The 18,526-nt window shown below is 73.4% G+C and overlaps 1 protein-coding gene and 1 long non-coding RNA gene across 9 annotated transcripts; both read right to left on the minus strand.

The window, feature by feature from the left end:
- Positions 1-1,818: 1,818 nt before the first annotated feature.
- NFIX (nuclear factor I X) lies at positions 1,819-18,162 on the minus strand. Of its 6 annotated transcripts, none has more exons than XM_085563255.1 (10): positions 17,983-18,142; positions 11,830-12,361; positions 9,231-9,293; positions 8,821-8,895; positions 8,347-8,467; positions 7,847-7,980; positions 7,417-7,539; positions 7,050-7,109; positions 3,725-3,813; positions 1,819-1,980 (listed from the first exon to the last, which is right to left on the minus strand). In XM_085563255.1, the coding sequence occupies exons 1-10, from the start codon at positions 18,007-18,009 to the stop codon at positions 1,966-1,968; spliced, it is 1,239 nt and encodes a 412-aa protein (XP_085419381.1). In that variant the 5' UTR covers positions 18,010-18,142; the 3' UTR covers positions 1,819-1,965. The 6 variants fall into 6 exon arrangements, with proteins under 6 accessions (XP_085419381.1, XP_085419383.1, XP_085419384.1 ...); XM_085563253.1 differs by having other exon boundaries at positions 1,841-1,980; positions 7,050-7,216; positions 17,983-18,162; XM_085563257.1 differs by lacking the exon at positions 7,050-7,109 and having other exon boundaries at positions 17,983-18,159.
- LOC146764986 (uncharacterized) lies at positions 3,963-6,054 on the minus strand. Of its 3 annotated transcripts, XR_014950468.1 has the most exons (4): positions 5,771-6,054; positions 5,250-5,716; positions 4,753-5,208; positions 3,963-4,714 (listed from the first exon to the last, which is right to left on the minus strand). It is a non-coding gene; the product is annotated as an uncharacterized LOC146764986 (long non-coding RNA). The 3 variants fall into 3 exon arrangements; XR_014950469.1 differs by having other exon boundaries at positions 3,969-4,714; positions 4,753-5,154; positions 5,196-6,048; XR_014950467.1 differs by having other exon boundaries at positions 3,972-4,714; positions 5,250-6,047.
- Positions 18,163-18,526: the final 364 nt, after the last annotated feature.

Raw genomic sequence — 18,526 nt, forward strand, 5'->3', positions numbered from 1 at the left:
TGCAACGCTGGTGCGGGCGCGACCCCCCCCACCCCCACCCCCTCCTCCCCCAGGGTTTCATTTTGGGGCGGGGGGGGGCCCAAAATTGGGGTGCCCGGGGGGGGGGGGAGGGGTCGCATTGCCCGGGGGGGTGGGGGGGGCTCATTGCTGGTGGGGGTGGGGGGTCCCCAAATGTTGGGGGCCCCATTGCTGGTGGGGGGGCCCCAATGGGGGCCCCGAAATGGGGGGAGCCCAAAAATTGGGGGGGGGGGTGCTGATGGGAGTGGGGGGGGGGTCCCCAAAAATCTGTGGGGGGGGTCACAAAGAGGGGGTTCACCCCACGGTGGGGGGGGACGGGGGGTGATTGTCCCCATTTTGGGGAGGGGTCGCGGGGGGGGGAAGGCACGCGGGGGGGTCTAAGGCAAATGCGATTTTGGTCCGTCTGACCCCAAAATCCGGGGGGGCCGAGGGGGGGCCCAAAATCACCCCCGGGTTTGGGGTTTGGGGGGGGGGTGAGGGAGGGGCCGATCCCCCCCCCCTCCCCCACCCCGAAATCGGCCGAAGGTGCAGAAAACCCCAAAATGAGCGAAATGCCCCGAAATTCCACCCCCCCCCCACCACGGCCCCCCCCGGAACGCGAATTGGGAGCGGAATTACCCAAAAATGATAAAAAACAGAAATTCGGGGGGAAATCGGGGGAAATTGGGGTTTTCCCCCCAAAAAAAGCACTTGGAGAGTGTGGGGGGGTGGGGGGGGCAGGGAGAGACCCGAAAAGGGGGGGTTTGACCCCAAAATGCGAGTTCGGACCCCGAGGGGGGGGTTTGACCCTGGGGGGGGGAGAGAGGAGCACAAAAAGGGGGGGTTTGACCCCAAAATGGGGGAATTGGAAAAAAAGGGGAAAAAACCCAAAATGGGGGGTGGGGAGAAACCCCAAAATGGGGGAAAAAACCCAAAATGGGGGAGAGATCCCACAATGGGGAGGGGGGAGAAACCCCAAAATGGGGGGGAACCCCAAAATGAGGGGGTCTGACCCAAAACGGGGCGGGGGCGTGGGTGGAAATGGGGTTTGACCCCAAAAAGGGGGGGTTTGACCCAAAAAAGGGGGGGTTTGACCCCAAAACGAGGGTTGTGACCCCGAATCCGGGGGGTTTGACCCCAAAACGGGGGTGTGACCCCAAAAAGGGGGGGTGTGACCCCAAAAAGGGGGGGTTTGACCCCAAAACGGGGGGGTTTGACCCCAAAACGCGGGAGTTGGACCCCGGGGGGTGGGGGGGGGGTAATTGCACTTAATTAAAAAAAATGAGCAGGAGGATTTTTTTTGGGGGGGGGGTTTAGGGGAACCCCAAAGCCTGGGGGGGGGGAGGGGGGTCCGGGGGGTGTCTGAGGGGGGGTCCCCCCTCCCCCCACCCCCCCCCCGCTCGCTGGCCTGCAGCGAGGGGGCCCCCCCGGCACGCGCCTGATTTTGGGGGGGGGGTGCTGGTGATGGGGGGGGGGGCGCGGCTTTTATTTTTAATTTTTTTATAATTTTTTTGGGGGGGAGAGGCGCGATTTTGGGGTGGGGGGGGCTCGGATACATCCCCCCCCTTCCTCCGCCCCCCCCCAACATCAAATCTGCGCCCACCCCCCCAAAATTCCCTCGGGGTGACCCTGTGTGTGCCGGGGGGGGGTTGGGGGTTTTTTTGGGGGGGGGACATATCAGAGAGGCCGAACCCTCATCCACGTCTGGGGGGGGGCAGGGGGGTTTGGATTTTTTTGGGGTATTTTTGTGGGTTTTTTTTTTGGGGGGGGGTGTCAGGAAATGGGGGAGGGGGCTGCGGATTTTTTTTTTGGGGGGGGTTGTTTTTTGTTTTTCTTTTTTTTGGCGGGGTTTGCGGGGTATTTTTTTTTTTGTTTTGTTTTGTGTAATTTTTTTGTGATTTTTTTTTTTTCCGGTTTTTCTCCTTTTTTTTTTTCCGGGCGGTTTCTCCTCCTCGTCCGGGGGCGGCGTCAGAGGAACCAGGACTGGGGGGGGGGGCGAAATGGGGGGGGGGGTCAATTTTGGGGAGGGGGGGCACCAACACCCCCCAACCCCCCGCGACCCCCCCAGGACACCCAACCTCAACTTTTGGGGGTCCCCGACCCCCCCAAAAAGAGATGAGACCCCCTTAGGACTCGGGGGTCGCTGCGGGGGGAGGCGAACCCCTCCTGACCCCCCAAAAAAGGGGGCGGGGTCTCCAAAGGGGGGGGTTGGACCCCCAGGACCCCCCCAGGACCCCAAAAAGGGGGCGGGGTCTCCAAAGGGGGGGTTGGACCCCCAGGACCCCCCCAGGACCCCAAAAAGGGGGCGGGGTCTCCAAAGGGGGGGGGTTGGACCCCCAGGACCCCCCCAGGACCCCAAAAAGGGGGCGGGGTCTCCAATGGGGGGGTTGGACCCCCAGGACCCCCCCCAGGACCCCAAAAAGGGGGCGGGGTCTCCAAAGGGGGGGTGGGGCTGGAGCCCCCCCAGGACCCCCCGATGGGGGGGCGGGTCCAGCCCCCGCCCCTCTTTTGGCCCCGCCCCCCGGGCGCCCCGCCCCGCCATTGGCGGAGCCGCCGCCGCACCACCGAGCGCAGCCAATGGGATCGCGCCGTGCCGCCGCAGCGCCCGCAGCCTGCCAAGGCCCGGCCGGTGCCAGCCAATCAGCGCCGGCTCCGCCTCCTCCCGCCTGGCGGTGCCAGCCAATCGGGCTCCGCTGCGCGCGGCCCGCCGAGAGACCCCATTGGCTGCCGGCCCTGGCTGCCTCCTCGCCTTCCATTGGCTCCACGCCCGAGCCGGCGCCAGCCAATCAGCGGCCGGCACCGCAGGGCAGACAGCCAATCGGGCGTCGTGCCACGGCGCGGGGGGGGCCAATGGCGGCGCCGCCGGCCCGGCGTGGCCACGCCCCTCTTTGTCCCCGCGGTGACGTCACCATGGGGGGCGTGGGCGGGGCTCCGGTGGGCGGGGCCCAGGGGCCGGCCAGGTGCGCTGGGGGGGGCCGGGGGTCATGGGGGGGCTCAGGTGTCACCCCCAGGTGTCTGGGGGGGTCCCAGGTGTGTGGGGAGGGGTCCCAGGTGCCCAGGGGGGTGTCCCAGGTGTCCTAAGGGGATCCCAGGTGCCCAGGGAGGGGTCCCAGGTGCCCAGGGGGGTGTCCCAGATGCCCGGGGGTGTCCCAGATGCCCAGAGGGTGTCCCAGGTACCTGGGGGGTGGCCCAGGTGCCCGGGCGGGGTGGGGTGTCCCAGGTGTGTGGTGGGGGTGTCCCAGGTGCCCGGGGGGTGTTCCAGGTGTGCAGGTGTGGGTCAGGGTGTGCAGGGAGGGATCCCAGGTGCCCAGAGGGTGTCCCAGGTGCCCGGTGGGGGTGCCCAGGTACCCGGGGGGGGTGGGGTGTCCCAGGTGCCCGGGGGGTGTCCCAGGTGTGTGGGGAGGGGTCCCAGGTGCCCAGAGGGTGTCCCAGGTGCCCGGTGGGGGTGCCCAGGTACCCGGGGGGGGTGGGGTGTCCCAGGTGCCCGGGGGGTGTCCCAGGTGTGTGGGGAGGGGTCCCAGGTGCCCAGAGGGTGTCCCAGGTGCCCGGTGGGGGTGCCGAGGTGCCCGGGGGGGTGGGGTGTCCCAGGTGCCCGGGGGGTGTCCCAGGTGTGTGGTGGGGGTGTCCCAGGTGTGTGGTGGGGGTGTCCCAGGTGCCCGGGGGGGGTGCCCAGGTTCCTAGGGTGGTGTCCCAGGTGCCCGGGGGGGTGTCCCAGGTGTGGCCGTACCTGCTGCTGGGGCAGGCTCAGAAAGTTGCCGTCGCGGGGTCCGAGGCCGACAAGGCGGGGGGCAGCGGCGGCGCCTGACGCTGCGAATGCTGCGGGGAGAGGGGGCTCAGCCCGGCCGCGCCCCGCGGGGGCACCGGGAACCCCCCCGGGGGCACCGCGGGCACCGGGAGCCCCCCCCACCCGTGCTTCGGGTGAGACCCCCACGGTGGGCGCGGCGGCGAGACCCCCTCCCCTCGCCCCGCCGGTACTTACCTGTGCGGGACCCCCACCCGGGCACTCCCGGGTCCCCCCACGCGGGTGGGGCGGGGGGCGCGGCCAGGTGGGCCCCACCCACGCGGGTGGGTCCGGGGAACCCCCCCAACCCCCACCTCCCCCCCCCCCCAGAGCGAAAATGGGGTAAAAACGGGGGGAAATGGCGAAGGAGCCGGGCTGGAATGGGGGGATGAGGCGCCGGGCCGGTGACGATGACGATGCAGGTGATGAAGCACGGGCAGCCGGGCCGGGCGGGGCACTTGTCACCTGGCACATGGCACATGTCACCTGGCACCTGGGACATGGCACCTGGCACCTCTCACATGTCACCTGGCACATGGCACCTGTCACTTGGCACATGGCACCTGTCACCTGTCACCTATCACATGGCACTGGGCACCTGGCACCTGTTACATGGCACCTGGCACATGGCACCTGTCACCTGGCACATGGCACCTGGCACATGGCACCTGGCACCTGCTGCCCACCTGGTTCACCTCTGGCACCTGCCCCGGGTGCAGCCCCTGTCACCTGGGGAAGCCCTGTGCACCTTGTCACTGTGTCACCTGTGTCACTGTCACCTGTGTCACCTGGGTCACCCAGGTCACCTGTGTCACTGTCACCTGTGTCACCTGGGTCACTGTCATCTGCATCACCTGGCTCACCTGGGTCACTGTCATCTGTGTCACCTGTGTCACCTGTGTCACCATGTCACTGTCATCAGGGTCACTGTGTCACCTGGGTCACAGACAGTGTCACCTGGGTCACTGTGTCACCTGGGTCACCTGTGCACCCTGTCACCTGTGTCACCTGGGTCACTGTGTCACTGTCACCTGGGTCACTGTGTTACCTGGGTCAGAGTTACCTGGGCCACTGTGTCACCTGTGCCACCTGGGTCACCGGGGTCACTGTGTCACCTGGGTCACTGTCACCTGGGTCACTGTGTCACCAGGGTCACCTTGTCACCAGAGTCACTGTGTGACCAGAGTCACCTGGCTCACAGGTGTCACCCTGCGCTGGGGCACCCTGGGGCAGCTGCTGGCACCTGCCCCGAGGGCCCCAGGTGGCACCTGCAGCCAACCCCTGCACCCACAGCAGCACCCCACACCTGCGCACCTGCACCCCAAATCTGGGCGCCTGTATTTCACATCTGGGCACCTACAACCACACCTGGGCACCTGTACCCCACACCTGGGCACCTACAACCACATCTGGGCACCTGCACCCCACACCTGGGCACCTGTACCCCACATGTGGGCACCTGCAGCAGCACCTGGGCACCTGTACCCCACATCTGGGCACCTGTATTTCACATCTGGGCACCTGCACTCCACACCTGGGCACCTACAACCATACATGGGCACCTGTACCTCACACCTGGGCACCTGTATTCCACATCTGGACACCTGCAGCCACATCTGGGCACCTGCACCCCACACCTGGGCACCTGTACCCCACACGTGGGCACCTGCAGCAGCACCTGGGCACCTGTACCCCACATCTGGGCACCTGCACTCCACACCTGGGCACCTACAACCATACATGGGCATCTGTACCTCACACCTGGGCACCTGTATTCCACATCTGGACACCTGCAGCCACACCTGGGCACCTGCACCCCACACCTGGGCACCTGTATTCCACACCTGGGCACCTGTACCCTACAGCTGCAGCCACACCTGGGCACCTACAACCACTCCTGGGCACCTGCAGCCACACCTGGGCACCTGTACCCCACACCTGGGCACCTGCGCCCCGAATCCGGGCACCTGCCCCTCACTGCGGCCCCCACACCTGGGCACCCCCGCTGTCTGCGCCCCTCTGCTGGGAGCCCACACCTGCCCCTGGCCCCGGGGCCCCCCTGCCCCCCGCCCCCCACGGCCAGGGCCCGGCTGCGGGCGCGGGGGGTGCCGTGGGGTGCCGTGGGGTGCCGGGGGGTGCCGTGGGGTGCCGGGGGGGCAGGGGGGCACTTACGGGGTGCGGCGGGGGCTCCGCCCGGGGGGCCGCTGGGGGCTTTGGGCTCCGGCGGGGGCAGGGGCAGGGGCCGGGCCAGGGGGGCCCCCGCAGCCCCCCCGGCCCGGCCCTGCGCCCCGCACGGCTGCAACGAGAACACGGTGACGGACCCCCGGGACCCCCGGGGCGGGGCGGAGGGGGTCGGGGAGGGGTCCTGCAGCCCCTCTTTTGGGGGGGGGGGGGAGTTTTCCAGGTGGGGGTCCCGCATGGGGATCCCCCGGGTGGGAGGTCCCCGGTGGGAGCTCCGCAGGTGCGGGGTCCCCAGGTGGGGCGTCTCCAAGTTTGGGGGGTCCCCGTGTTGGGGGTCCCCAGGTCGGAATTTGGGGAGGGGGGGGGGCGGGAATCTGTCTGCCGCGGCCGGCGCGGCCACCTGGGTTCATTTGCATACAGACCCCGCCCCTGCGCTCTATTTGCATATAGACCCCGCCCCTCTCGCCTGATTTGCATAGCGCGCATCTATTCGCCCTCCGGCCGCACCTAATCTGCATACACGCCCCGCCTCCTCGCCCTCATTTGCATCCGGGGAGCGGCCCCGCCTCCTGCGCCTCGTTCTGAGCCAGGCCCCGCCCCCGAAGGGGAGGGGGGGGGTCCCGGTGTCCCCGCGACCCCCGGGATGTCCCCGCGACCCCCGGGATGTCCCCGCGACCACCGGGGCTTCTCCGCGACCCCCGGGATGTCCCCGCGACCATCGGGGCTTCTCCGTGACCCCCGGGGCTTCTCCGGGACCCCCGGGATGTCCCCGCGACCACCGGGGCTTCTCCGTGACCCCCGGGGCTTCTCCGCGACTCCGGGGGTGTCCCCACGACCCCCGGGATCTCCCCGCGATCCCCGGGTTGTCCCCACGACTCCCGGGGTGTCCCCACGACCCCCGGGATCTCCCCGCGATCCCCGGGATGTCCCCACGACTCCCGGGATGTCCCCACGACTCCCGGGGTGTCCCCACGACTCCCGGGATGTCCCCACGACTCCCGGGGTGTCCCCACGACTCCCGGGATCTCCCCGCGACCCCCGGGGTGTCCCCGCGACCCCCGGGCCGCCCCCGCGCCCGTCCCCGGCGCACCTGGGGGCCCTGGGCGGCGCCGTCGGCGCAGACGAACTGCACGAAGTCCTTGAGCGAGTCCTGCCCGTGGTGGTAGCGGATGGTGGGGTGGGCGAAGTAGGGGCTCGACTGGGGCAGGAGGGACCCCGACGGGAAGTGCAGCGCCGAGGCCGTGGCCCGCGGGCTGCCTGCAGGGACCCTCAGCGCCAGCGCCGGCGGCCGCGGGACCCCCGCCCCATTCCAACCCCGGGGCCGGCCCGACTCCCCCCACCCCCCCCACCCACCCGCCCGCCCAGGGACGCCCCCCCGGCCCGGCCCGGCCCGCCCCGGGGTCACCCGGCAGCCCCCCGGGCCCGGGGGAAGGAGGTCCGGGGGTGTGGGGTCTCACCGGGGCGGACGCCGGCCAGGACGGGCAGGGGGTGGTGGCCGAAGGCCATGCGGGGCGCGGCGCCGTGCCCCGACAGGGCGCTGCAGAAATCCAACTTCCCCGACTTCTTCAGCGCCGCCGGGCCTGGGGGGGCCCAGGGGGTCGGGGGGGAGCAGCCGGACCCCTGCACCCCCCGCCCTCCCCCGACCTCTCCCCGCCTACCCTCAGACCCTCCGGCACGGACCCCGCCGCTCCCCGGTGCTCCCCCCACCAACCCCTCCCCGTCCCCGGTGTCCCCCCCACCCCCCCGCATCCCCAGAGCCTCCCCGTTACCCCCGGCCCGGTGTCCCCATGTCGCGATGTCCCTCCCGACTCCTCCGTCCCCCGAGCCCCTCCATACCCCCCCTCCCCAAGGCTCCGGTGCCCCCGAAGCCCCCCGGGTCTCACCCACCGGTGTCAACGTCCCCCCCCCAGGGCCCCTGGCTGCTGCCGGGGGCTGGGGACCGCCCCGGCCCGGGGTAGAAGACGTCGTCGCCGGGACCCTCCAGGTCCCCCTCGTCCAGCGCCTTGGGGCGCTTCGGGCCGCTGCGGGGACAGGGCTGTCACCTCCGGGCCCGGGGCTGTCACCCCGCCGAGCGCCCGGGGGATCCCGGGGGATCGCGGGGGTCCCAGCCCCCCGCCCCAGCTGTCAAAAGGGGGGTCCCAGGTGCTGGTGGGATGCGAAGCGGAGCCCCCCCCCAAATCGCAGGGTTTTGGGGCAATCCCCCAAATGGGGGGCCCCGGCAGGTTTTGGGGGTCCGAGGGGTTTGTGGGGTGCGAGGGAGAGCGTCCAGACCCCAAGGGGTCCTGGGGGGATGGAGAGCCCCTGGGGAGGGGAGCACCCCAAAAAGGGGGAGCCGGGCTGGGGGAGGGGGGGGCCTGGGGGTCGCAGGGGGTCGGGGGTCCCGGTACCTGGCGGTTGGGGGTCCCAGGGGCCGGCGGCCGAGGGCGACGGGGCTGATGTTGTAGTAGCCCCCCGGGCTCTCCAGGTCAGCCAGCGAGAAGTTGGGGCCCGACGCCGTAGCCACGGGGGCTGGGGGGGACACGGGGGGCACGTGGGGGACCCACGCAGGGCCACCCCCACCTGGCCGTGCCCTCCCGGCTCCTCCGTCCTCCCATTCCCTACCCCCGGTGCCATCCCAGGCTCTGTCCCCTCCCCGTGTCCCCTCCGTGTCCCCTCCCGGTGTCCCCCTGGTGTCCCCCTGTGTCCTCTCTCCGTGTCCCCTCCGTGTCCCCTCCATGTCCCCCTGGTGTCCCCCCCCGGTGTCCCCCCCGGTGTTCCCCCGGTGCCATCCCAGGCTCTGTCCCCTCCCCGCGTACCCTCCGGTGTCCCCCTGTGTCCTCTCCCCGTGTCCCCCCCGGTGTCCCCCCGGTGTCCCCACTTACTCTGGGACACCCTCACCAGCTCCGTCACGTTCCAGACCCCCGAGGTGACGAAGCAGTCCTGGAAGGTCAGGTGGCCTGGGGACACCGGGGGGGACACCGGGGTCACTCGGGGCAGCACGGGGTGGGGACGGGACACGGTGACCACCGGGGGTGGGACAGGAGGGACAGCGGGGACACCGCGGGGGGACTCGGCACAGGAGGGACACGGGGGGACACTGAGGGGACATTGAGGGGACAACGGGGGCACTGCGGGGGGGGGGGACACAGAGGGGACACCGGGGACACTGCAGGGACACCAGGGACACCGGGGAATAACGTGGGAACACCGGGGGACACCGGGGGCACTGCAGGGACACCGGGGGACACCGAGGCACACCGGGGGACACCGGGGCACACCGGGGGACACGCACCGTTGGGCAGTGGTTTGATGTCCGCGTCTCCCTGGGGGTTGGAGCTGTCGGATTGTCCGGAATCTGGGGGAGGGGGGGGGTACGGACAAACGGGGTCAGCCGCGGACGCGGGGGTGTCCCCCCCCCTCCCCACCGAGTCCCGCAAGACCCCCGGGGACCCCGCGATGCCCCGGGGGAGGGGCGGCCCCGCCGCCGCCGCCGCCGGTGCCGGCGATGAACGGCCCCGTTGTTCCCGCGGGGTCGTTCGAGGTGAGCGCCCGCCGGGACCTCGCCGGCGCCCGCAGCACCCCGGGGGGGGCTCCACCGGCCGCTCCCCCCACCCCGAGCCCCGGCAGGACCCAGGGGTGGGGGTCTGGGGGTCTGGGGGGGTCTGGGGGTGTCCCCCCCCCATAGCGAACCCCCGAGGGGACCCCGGTGGCCGGGCAGGGGATGGGGGGGCGCAGCCGGCGCTGCGGGCCGGGGGGGGGGTCGGGGCTGGCAGGGGGCCGGGCCGGGTGGGGGGGGCCGGGGGCCGCCGTGGGGCCGGGCCGGGGGCCAGGAATGCGCTGGCCCCCCGCCAGCGGGCAGCGCCAACAAAGCGCCCATTGTCTGTGCCGGGAGGGGGGGCACCGGGACGCCCGGGTCCCCCCCCACAACACCCCGGTCCGGGTGCCCCCCCCACCGGGGTCCCCCCCATCCACCTGGGAACCCCCCCGGGACCCCCATCCCGTGGGAAGCGGGGTCCCCCCACCCCGGGCCCCCCCAGTCCGGACGGGTGGGGGTCCCCCGGTGCCCCCCCCCCCATGGGGCGCGGGGCTCGGTTTGTCCCCCCCCCAAACCGGGAGGGGACTGAGCCGTGCAGGGGGGAGGGGCAGGGGGACGGTGACCCCTCCCCCCCTCCCCCCGGTGGTGACCCCGCCGTGTCACCCCGCGGGGGGGTCAGGGGTCACTGGGACACGCGCGGGGTCGCGACCTCGGTTGGGGGGGGGGGGGGAGGGCGCGTGGCGGGCGCGTGCCGGACCCCCTCCCCCCCCCAACCCTCCCTCACCCCTCCCACCCCCACGCGGGGCCCTCCCCCAGCCCCCAGACCCCCCAAAAGCCACCGGGGGGGTTCCCTGCACCCCCTCCTCCCTCCCCCCCCCAACCCAGAGCCCCCCGACCCCGCCCGCAGCAGGGGGGGGCTGGTGCTGCTGGGCAGCTGCGCCCCCACCCCCCCGGGGGTGTCCCCCCCACCCCGCACCTGCGTCCCCCATGCCGGGGGGGGGGGGGCGGCACCTGGGCAGCCCCCGCGGCGCACCTGGAACCCCCCGACCCCCGAAGACCCCCACGGCTGCACCCTGACCCCCCCCGAGCTGCTGCAGCCCCCGCCTCACCCCGTCCTCATGTCCCCCCCCCCACCCCGCGTGTCCCCCCAGGGCTCCGCAGCCCCCCCAGAGCCACCCTGGGGACCCCCGGTGGGGAAGGGGACCCCGATGTCCCCAGGTGTCCCCCGGGGCACCGGGGTGCGCCCGGGGCAGGTGGGGGGGGCCAGGCCGGGGGTGCCCGGGGGGGCTGCGATGGTGGCGGGGGGGGTGACACACCTTGGCACGGGGGTCCCGGCTCGCGGGGCGGGGGGGTCCCCGCAGCACGAGGGTCCCGGCGCGGGGCCGCGGTGCCGCAGAGCGTTTCGGGTGCCAACAAGCGCCGCCATCTTACGCGCAAGGGGGGGCTGGCAGCGAGCCCCCCCCGGCCCGCGGCAGCCAAAGGGCCCCCGGCGTGGGGAGGGGGCGGGGGGCGCGGGGGGGCCGCCGGGGGGGGGGGCCGGGGCTGCTGGCGGGGCCTCGTGCCGCGCACGGGGGCACGGTGCCAACCGGGGCCATTTTGGCGGCGCCGGGTGGGAGCCGCGTTTGGGGGATTCGAGCCCCGGCAGCTGGGCCTGGGGGGGGGAGCTGGGGGGCGCGGGGGAGCCCGGGGGGGCTGGGACCCCCCCCGTGGGTGTGCGGGGTCTGGCACGCGGGCACCGAGGGGGATTTGGGGAGGGGGGCAGCTCGCGCACCCCCGGAGCGGCTCCTCGCCCCCGGAGCAGGACGGAGGCACCGCGGAGCGACCCCAAAACCCCTCGGTCCAGCCCCAAAATTCCCCTCCCCGCAGCCGGGGCGGCCGGGCTGGGGTCCCCCCGTGCACACAAACACACACGGGGTGTCCCCCCCGCGCTCACACGCGTGTGCCCCCTGCCTCAGCCGCGTTTGCACACGCGTGTGACCCCCCCAACCCGCGCGTGGCACCGGACCCCCGGGCGCGGGGGGCGCGGGCGCTTCGCACGCCCCAGACCCGGAGCGGCGCCCGCGGCGCGGATCCCGGAGCCCGGCCCGGCCCCGCGCCCGTCCCGGTGCCAATCCCGGCCCCGCTCCCGGCGCCCATCCTGGCACACGGGCTTGGCACGCGGCGCCGGGCGCTCGGCGCGTGCGTTGGCACTCGGCGCGGCTTTGTGCGAGCGAGGCCGCCCGGGGACGCCCCAGGTGGGGCCGGGGGTCCCGGGGGCGGCCGTGCGGACCCCCCCCAGCCCCGGCGAGGCGGCGGGACGGGGACGGGCGCCGCGCCCGCGCCCACGGCTCGGCGGCGTCTCGGCGGCCGCACTCACCTGGCGCGTGGACGAAGTAGGCCAGGTAGAGGTCGAGCTCCTTGATGGTGACGCCGATGTGGTGGGGCTGCACGCAGAGGCCGGGGCTGGCGCACTGCGGCGCCTTGGCCAGGCGCTCGCCGTCGGTGCTCTCCAGCGGGACGCCCTTGAAGAGGATGACCATCACCAGGTCCAGGCGCCACACCTTGTCGGCCTGGCGCAGGCAGTCGATGCGGCGGATCTTGCCCTTCTGGTCGGGGTTGGAGAGCACGCAGCACGGCGCCTTCTTGCCGGTGACGGACAGCACGAAGTCCTCGCGGCACTCGGGCCGGATGTCCTTGCGCAGCTTGGCCAGGAGGCGCGAGGCCCATTTCTGCTTGACCTCCGGCTTCTCGCCCAGCAGCTCGTCCTTGACGGCGCGTTCCTCCTCCTTGGACATCCGCTTCTCGTGCTTCTTGAAGTACTTGCGCTTGCGGGCCTGGAGGTTGAACCAGGTGTAGGAGAAGGCCCGGACGTGGGGCAGCAGCGCCTCGATGAAGGGGTGGAACTCATCCTGCACGGGAGGGCACAGGCACGGGCTGGGCTGGCGGCCGCGGCGCGTCCGGAGCCCCGCCGGGCACCGTCCCCGTCCCTGTCACCGTCCCCCGGGCGCCGGAGATGCGGGATCCGGCCCCACGGGTGACCCCGGCGGCCCCGACCCCGTGGGGGATCCCGGCAGTCCCGGCCCCGGGGGGATGCGCCGGGTTCCCGGTGCTTCCCGGGGAAGAGGCGGCTCCCGGTGCCGCCGGGCTCGCGTGTGACCGGAGCAGGGACGGCTGAGCCTGTCCCAGTCCCGCCCCTGTCCCCGGTACTGGCACAGCCCCGTCCCTGGTGCCACCACCACAGCCCCGTTCCCGGTACTGGCACAGCCCCGTTCCCGGTGCCATCACAGCTCCCTCCCCAGTACCGCCACAGCCCCTTCCCCGGTGCCGCCACAGCCCCGTCCCCGGTGCCACCACAGCCCCGTCTCGGGGACTGCCACAGCCACCACAGCCCCGTCCCTCCTCGCTCGTCCCCGTCCTGCTCCCGGTGATGCTCCCGCATCCCATCCCGGTCCTCATCCCCACCGCCGGTGCCACCGATCTCCATCCCCGGCCGTCCCCGGTGCCACCTCCGTCCCTTGCCTGCACCGCCAGCGGCTCCGCTCCCCATTCCTTCTCCCCGCTCCCCGGTGCCGCCGCTCCCCGGCCCCATCCCGGCCGCTGTCGCAGTCCCCGGTGCCAGCGGTGCCTGTCCCCGGTACCCGGCCCGGCCCCGCCGCTCCCGGCCCGTCCCGTCCGTACCATCGCGGCGGCTCATCCCGGCCGTAGGCAGCTGCCAGTCGGGCCCCGGCGGGGCAGAACCGGGGGCGACAGACGGGGACGGGGGGCTCAAACGGAGTGGGGGAGAAGGGGTTAACGGGGACTACCGGGAAGAGAGGGGGGGCGGGTCGGGGGGTGCGGACCGTGCGGGGGGAACGCTCAGGTGTCGGGGATCCCGGTAACCGCGGGATGGAGCAGCTGGGTCCCGGCTGGCGGGACAGCGCAGCCGCCGCGGGGTGCCGGTTACCGGCGATGGGGGGGGATCCCGGTGCGGGGGGTCCCGGTGTCGGGGTGTCCCTGCCGGTGTGCGTGTGTGCGGGCAGGGGTCCCGGTGTTTTTTTTTGGGGGGGGTGTCGCTGTCGGGGGGTCCCGGAGCCGCCGCCGCCGCGGGCGCGGAGCGCGCGGAGCCGCCGCGGCCCCTTTTTGGCACCGGGACCGGAACGGCCGCAACCAATGGGAGCGCAGCGCGCGGGGGGAGCGGCCTCCCCATTGGTCAGGACGTTGGGGGCGTGGTTAGGTGGGCGTGGTTTGACCGAAGGGGGCGTGGCCAGAGGGGGGGCGAGTGTGCCCCGCGCGCGCCCCGCGCGTGCAACGGGGGGACCCCGGGGTGGGGGAGGGGAAACCGGGGGGAGGGGGGGGCTGAGACCCCCGGGGGGGGGGGGCTTCGCCAAAACCCCGCGGACTCGCCCCAAAAATCCCCCGTGGAAAGCGTGGAGGGGCGGGGGTCCTGCTGCGGCCCCTCGTGCTCGTGCAAAGCCCTCGTGCAAAAAAACCCTCGTGCAAACAGGGTCGGGCGAGGACGCCTCCGGGGCCGGGGGGGTTCCCAGGGGGTCCCGCTGCTCCCCCCCCGCCGCCACCGGCGCGGGAAGGCCCCGGATTTGGCCGCCTGCCCCAGCCCCGTGGCGGCCCCAGCACGGAATGGCCCAAACCCGACGTTTCTGCCCCCAAAATCCCGGACGCGGCGCTCGGAGCCAACACTTTTCCCCCCCTTCCCACCCCCCGGTAATTAAATCCCTCTGTGCAAAGGGAAGAAACCAAAATTTGGGCGTTTCGGCAGCGGGCCTGGGCAGCGGCTCCCGCCCAGCCCCAAACCTCGCGGTTTTCAACCCAAAGCCGCAGCGGGGAGGTTTTCCTGGGGGGGCTGAGGACGGTGGTCGGCCCCCCCCGGCCCGGAATCCCTCCCTGGCAGCTGCACAAGACCCCAGGGCCAGGCCCAGCAGCATCTGCTCGGCGCAGGGGGGGCTTGGGGACACCTGGGAGCCCTCTGGACACCTGAGTGACCCCTCTGGACACCTGAGTGACCCCTCCGGACACCGGAGTGACCCCCAGGGCAGGCACGGTGGCGGTCAGGCCGGCTCGGGCGATGGGGTCAGCGGCCTGAACGCCTCCGTCCCCACCAAAGCCCCGGCCCAGACAAAGAGCCACCGGCCCCGGTAACACCGCCCGGTCCCCTCCCCAACGCCTGGGACCCCTCCCGGACACGTGGGACCCCTCCCCGGCCCGGCCCGGAGCGACGCCGGCCGCCACGGAAGGATCCGGAGCCTCGGGCCCGGAGCCGTGCGCGGTCGGTGGCCGGGCCGGGGTCCCGGGGCGGGCGCGGGGGTCGGTGCCGAGGCGGGGTCCGGCGGCGGTGCCGCGGTGCCGCGGAGCTGCCATTGGCTGCGCCGGCCCCGCATTGAGCCGCAGTCTCGGGCGAAGCCACGTCGCCGCGTCCGCAGCTGCGAGCGCCCGGCAGAGCGCCAGCGCGGCGGCAGGGGGGGCGGCGCCGGATCGGGAGGGAAAAGCCCAGAAAAAACAGAAAAGAGGGAAAAAAAGACAAAAAAAAAAAAAAAAGAGAGGGGAAAAAAAAAAGCAAAAAAAAAAAAAAAAAGAAATCAAACCAACCAACCTTCCCCCCCCACACTCCTCACCAACCCCCCCAGCCCCGGCAGCGCCCGCCCTCCCGTGCCGCTGCCAGCTCCCCCCGGCCCTCGGCTTCGCCGCGAGAGAAAACAGCCCGAAACAGCCGGAATTGCCGCCAAAAATCCCCCCGGCGGCCCCTGACGCCGCTGCCAAGACCCTCCCGTGTGTGGGGAGGGGGGGAGGAGGGCAGCCGAGGGGGGTGGGAGCGAGCGAGGGGTGTCCTGGACCCCCGAGCGGGGAGCCAGGGGGGCCCACGAGGGACCCCGGTGTCCGGGGGGGACCTTGGCATCCAGGTGGCCTCGGAGAAAACGTGCCGGATGGTTCTGGCAGGGGCCCAGGCAGCCGAGGAGGGGAGACCCGGACGTTTTGGGGGGCACCGTGGCACGGGCAGGGGTGTCTGGCATCGGAGGGGGAACCGTGGGGCTCGGGGGGGGTGGTCCTGGCACTGGTGGGGGGGTCCCGGGCCGCGCAGAGGAAGCGCCCGCCCGGTCCTGCCGCAGCCACGTGGAGCATCCAGGCGCCCGGGCGGCTCGAGGGGAACCCGGGCATCCGCCCCCCCCGCCTCCCCGAGCCCCGAACCGGGACCGCGGCATCCGGGCCGGGCCGGGGGGGAGCGCGGGGGGGGTCCCGAGCGGCTCCGCGGGGGCACCGGCGGCGGATTCCGGGCGGTGCCGCGGCCATCGCCGCGGTTTGGCACGGCGGGACCGCGGCCGTTCCGGGCGTTCCCCGCAGCCCCGGCCCCGCTTCCGCCCCGGCGCGGACCCCGCGGCCCGGCCCCCGCCGTGGCCCGGTGCCAGCCCGGGCCGGGGGGGGCCCCGCGGTGCTGCGGCGTCCAAGAAAGCTTTTTGTGGCCCATCAATAATTCAGGGCCCCCCCGGCCCGGCCAAGGGCTCCTCCATTATTGATGCCGCCAGCGACCGGGGGGACACGGGGGGACACGGGGGGGGACACGGGGAGGGGGCTGAGCTCGGCACTGCGACACGGGGGTGCGGCAGCGCCGGGCGGGCACACGCGGAGCCACGCGTGCCCCCCGGTTTGTCCCCCACGGTTTGTCCCCCACGGTGTGTCCCCCTTGCCTCCCCCTGCCCCGATTGCATCAGCCACAGCACGGGGGGCACCGGGCCTGGCACGCGGCCGGGACGTGCCACACGCCCGGGTGTCACGCACGTGTGTCACACGCGTGTCACCGGCACGGCCGCCACGTGTGCAAGGCGGCCGCGACACGCCAAGCGCGTGACACACGCGTGTGCTGCCTCTGTCCTCGTCACACCTGTGCCCTGTCCCTCGATTGTCACCGCCGTGCCCCATCACACGGGTGTCACAGCCATGCCCCGTCACACGCGTGTCACCGCCGTGCCCTGTCCCGCGTGTGCGTGTCACACCTGTGCCACGCACGGCTCCTGCCGGCCCAGCACCGCAGCCCAGGGCCGGTGAGGGGCTTGGCCACCACCCCCGCGGCCACCGGGGCACCGGCAGAGGGCCGCGGGTGTCCCCACCGCAAGGGTCACCCCGGCGGTGACAGCACCGGGGATGCCGGGGTGGTGACAGTGACGGGGACGGGCAGGGGGTGGCTCCGCGGGGCGGGGAAGGGACACGGGGGGACCCCGAGGGACACGGAGGGGACACAAAGGGACACGGGGAGGACGCAGGGGAGCAGCCGTGGCACCGACAGCCGGAGCCCGAGGTGTCCCCAAGGAGGCCGGAGCCGCTGCCGGGCCACCGGGAGACACCGGCAGGACATCGGCCGGTGCTGCACCGAGGCCGGCCCGCGCCCGCCAGTCCCACAGCGCTGCCGGTGCAACCCGGCGCCCGAAATCCGCCGGTGGCACCGGCCCAAACCCTCCCCGGAGCGGCCGCAGGGCGGCACGAGGGGAGCGCGGCCGCGCCCGCGGGTGCCCAAAACGGGGCCCGGGGGGGGCGCGGGGCACACGCGTGTCCGCGGGCACGGGCGGGCCGCGGCGTGTGCGGGCAGGGGCACACGCGTGTGCGCTGGCGTGTCCCTGGCGCGTGCACACGCGTGTGCGGGGCGGGCGCCGAAGCTGCGAGAAGCGCCGCTGGCCGCCGGCCCAGACGCAACCGGCCGCCAAAACCGCCCCGAAAAGCGGGAGAAAAGGGCAACGCCGGCGGCGGCGGGGGGGGCGACAGCAACGCCCGGCGGGGGCGGCCGGGCCGCCCCGCAAACCGCGCTGGGGGGGACACCGGGGGCGTCCCGGGACAGCGCGGAGGGGCCCGGACCCCTAACGGGGACCCCCGCGCCGCAGCCCCCGAGTTCTGCCCTCCCCGAGAAGCGGCCGCTGCTGCTCCTCCCCCCTCTAAAGCGGCTCCCGGGCCTCCCCCCCGACCCCACGGCCCGCCGCGATCGCCCCGCAGCCCCCCCCACAACGAGGTGCCCCCCGGACGCGGTGCCCCCGGGGGGCTTCGCCCTCGTCCAGCCCACGAAGTCGCCCCTGGAGTCTCCGGGTCGCGCTCTGACGGGTCCCGGCGCCAAAACCCCGCTCCGGGGACGGGGTCCCGCCCGTTCCGGCGCTGCCGTGGACGCGAAACCCCCCCCGTGGCACCGGCGGCTCCGTCCCCGGGGTCCCGCACCGAATCCGGGGGGAACCCCGGCGGCAGCGGGGATCCGCGACGGCTCCGGGCCGAGCGTCCCGGCGCTCAGATCCGCTCCGCATCGCGGCAGAACCGGGAGCCCCTGCACCGTGGAGCCGACCGGGGCCGCTCCGGGACGGCAGCCCCGGACCGGCCCCATCTCGGTCCCCGCGGCCGCCGCTGCCCCGGGAGGTACCGGCGCCCGCGGAGGGGTCGCAACCTCACCCATTACACCCCATTTTAGAGGGCAACAGCCGATCGCACCCGTGTGTCCCCCCCACCCCACACCACCACCCCCGCCGTTACCGGGCGCCTCCCGGTCCCGGCCCCCCCGGCCCGGCCGTACCTGGGTGAGGCAATACGGGGAGTACATGGCGGCGGTGTCAGCCGCGGCGGGGCATGGCGGGGGGGTCCGGGGGGTGCCGGGGGGTCCCGGGGGTCCCGGTGCCGGCGGCGCGCGGGGAAAGTTTTGCCCGAAGTTGGCGCCCGCCGCACTTTTGCCGCGGGAAGCGCGCGCCGGCCACGCCCACCCACGGGAGGCCACGCCCCCTTCGGGCCACGCCCCGATGGACAAGGCCACGCCCACACTGAGGGAGCGGGACCGCCCGTCCCACCGGGGACACGCCCACCGGGCCACAGGCCACGCCCACGTCGGGACGGAGCGTGGGGACACGGGGGGACACGGGGGGACACGGGGGGACACGGGGTGACGTAGATGGGACACGGGGGACACGGGGGGACATGGGGGGGACACGGGGGAGACAGGGGGGGACACGGGGGGACACGGGGTGACGTAGAGGGGACACGGGGGAGACACGGGGGGACACGGGGACACACGCGGGGACACGGGGGAGACACGGGGGGACACGGGGGACACGGGGGGACAGGGG

This window comes from Lonchura striata, chromosome 30 (assembly GCF_050655825.1).
Source record: "Lonchura striata isolate lonStrDom1 chromosome 30, ASM5065582v1, whole genome shotgun sequence".
Lineage (NCBI taxonomy): Eukaryota > Metazoa > Chordata > Aves > Passeriformes > Estrildidae > Lonchura > Lonchura striata.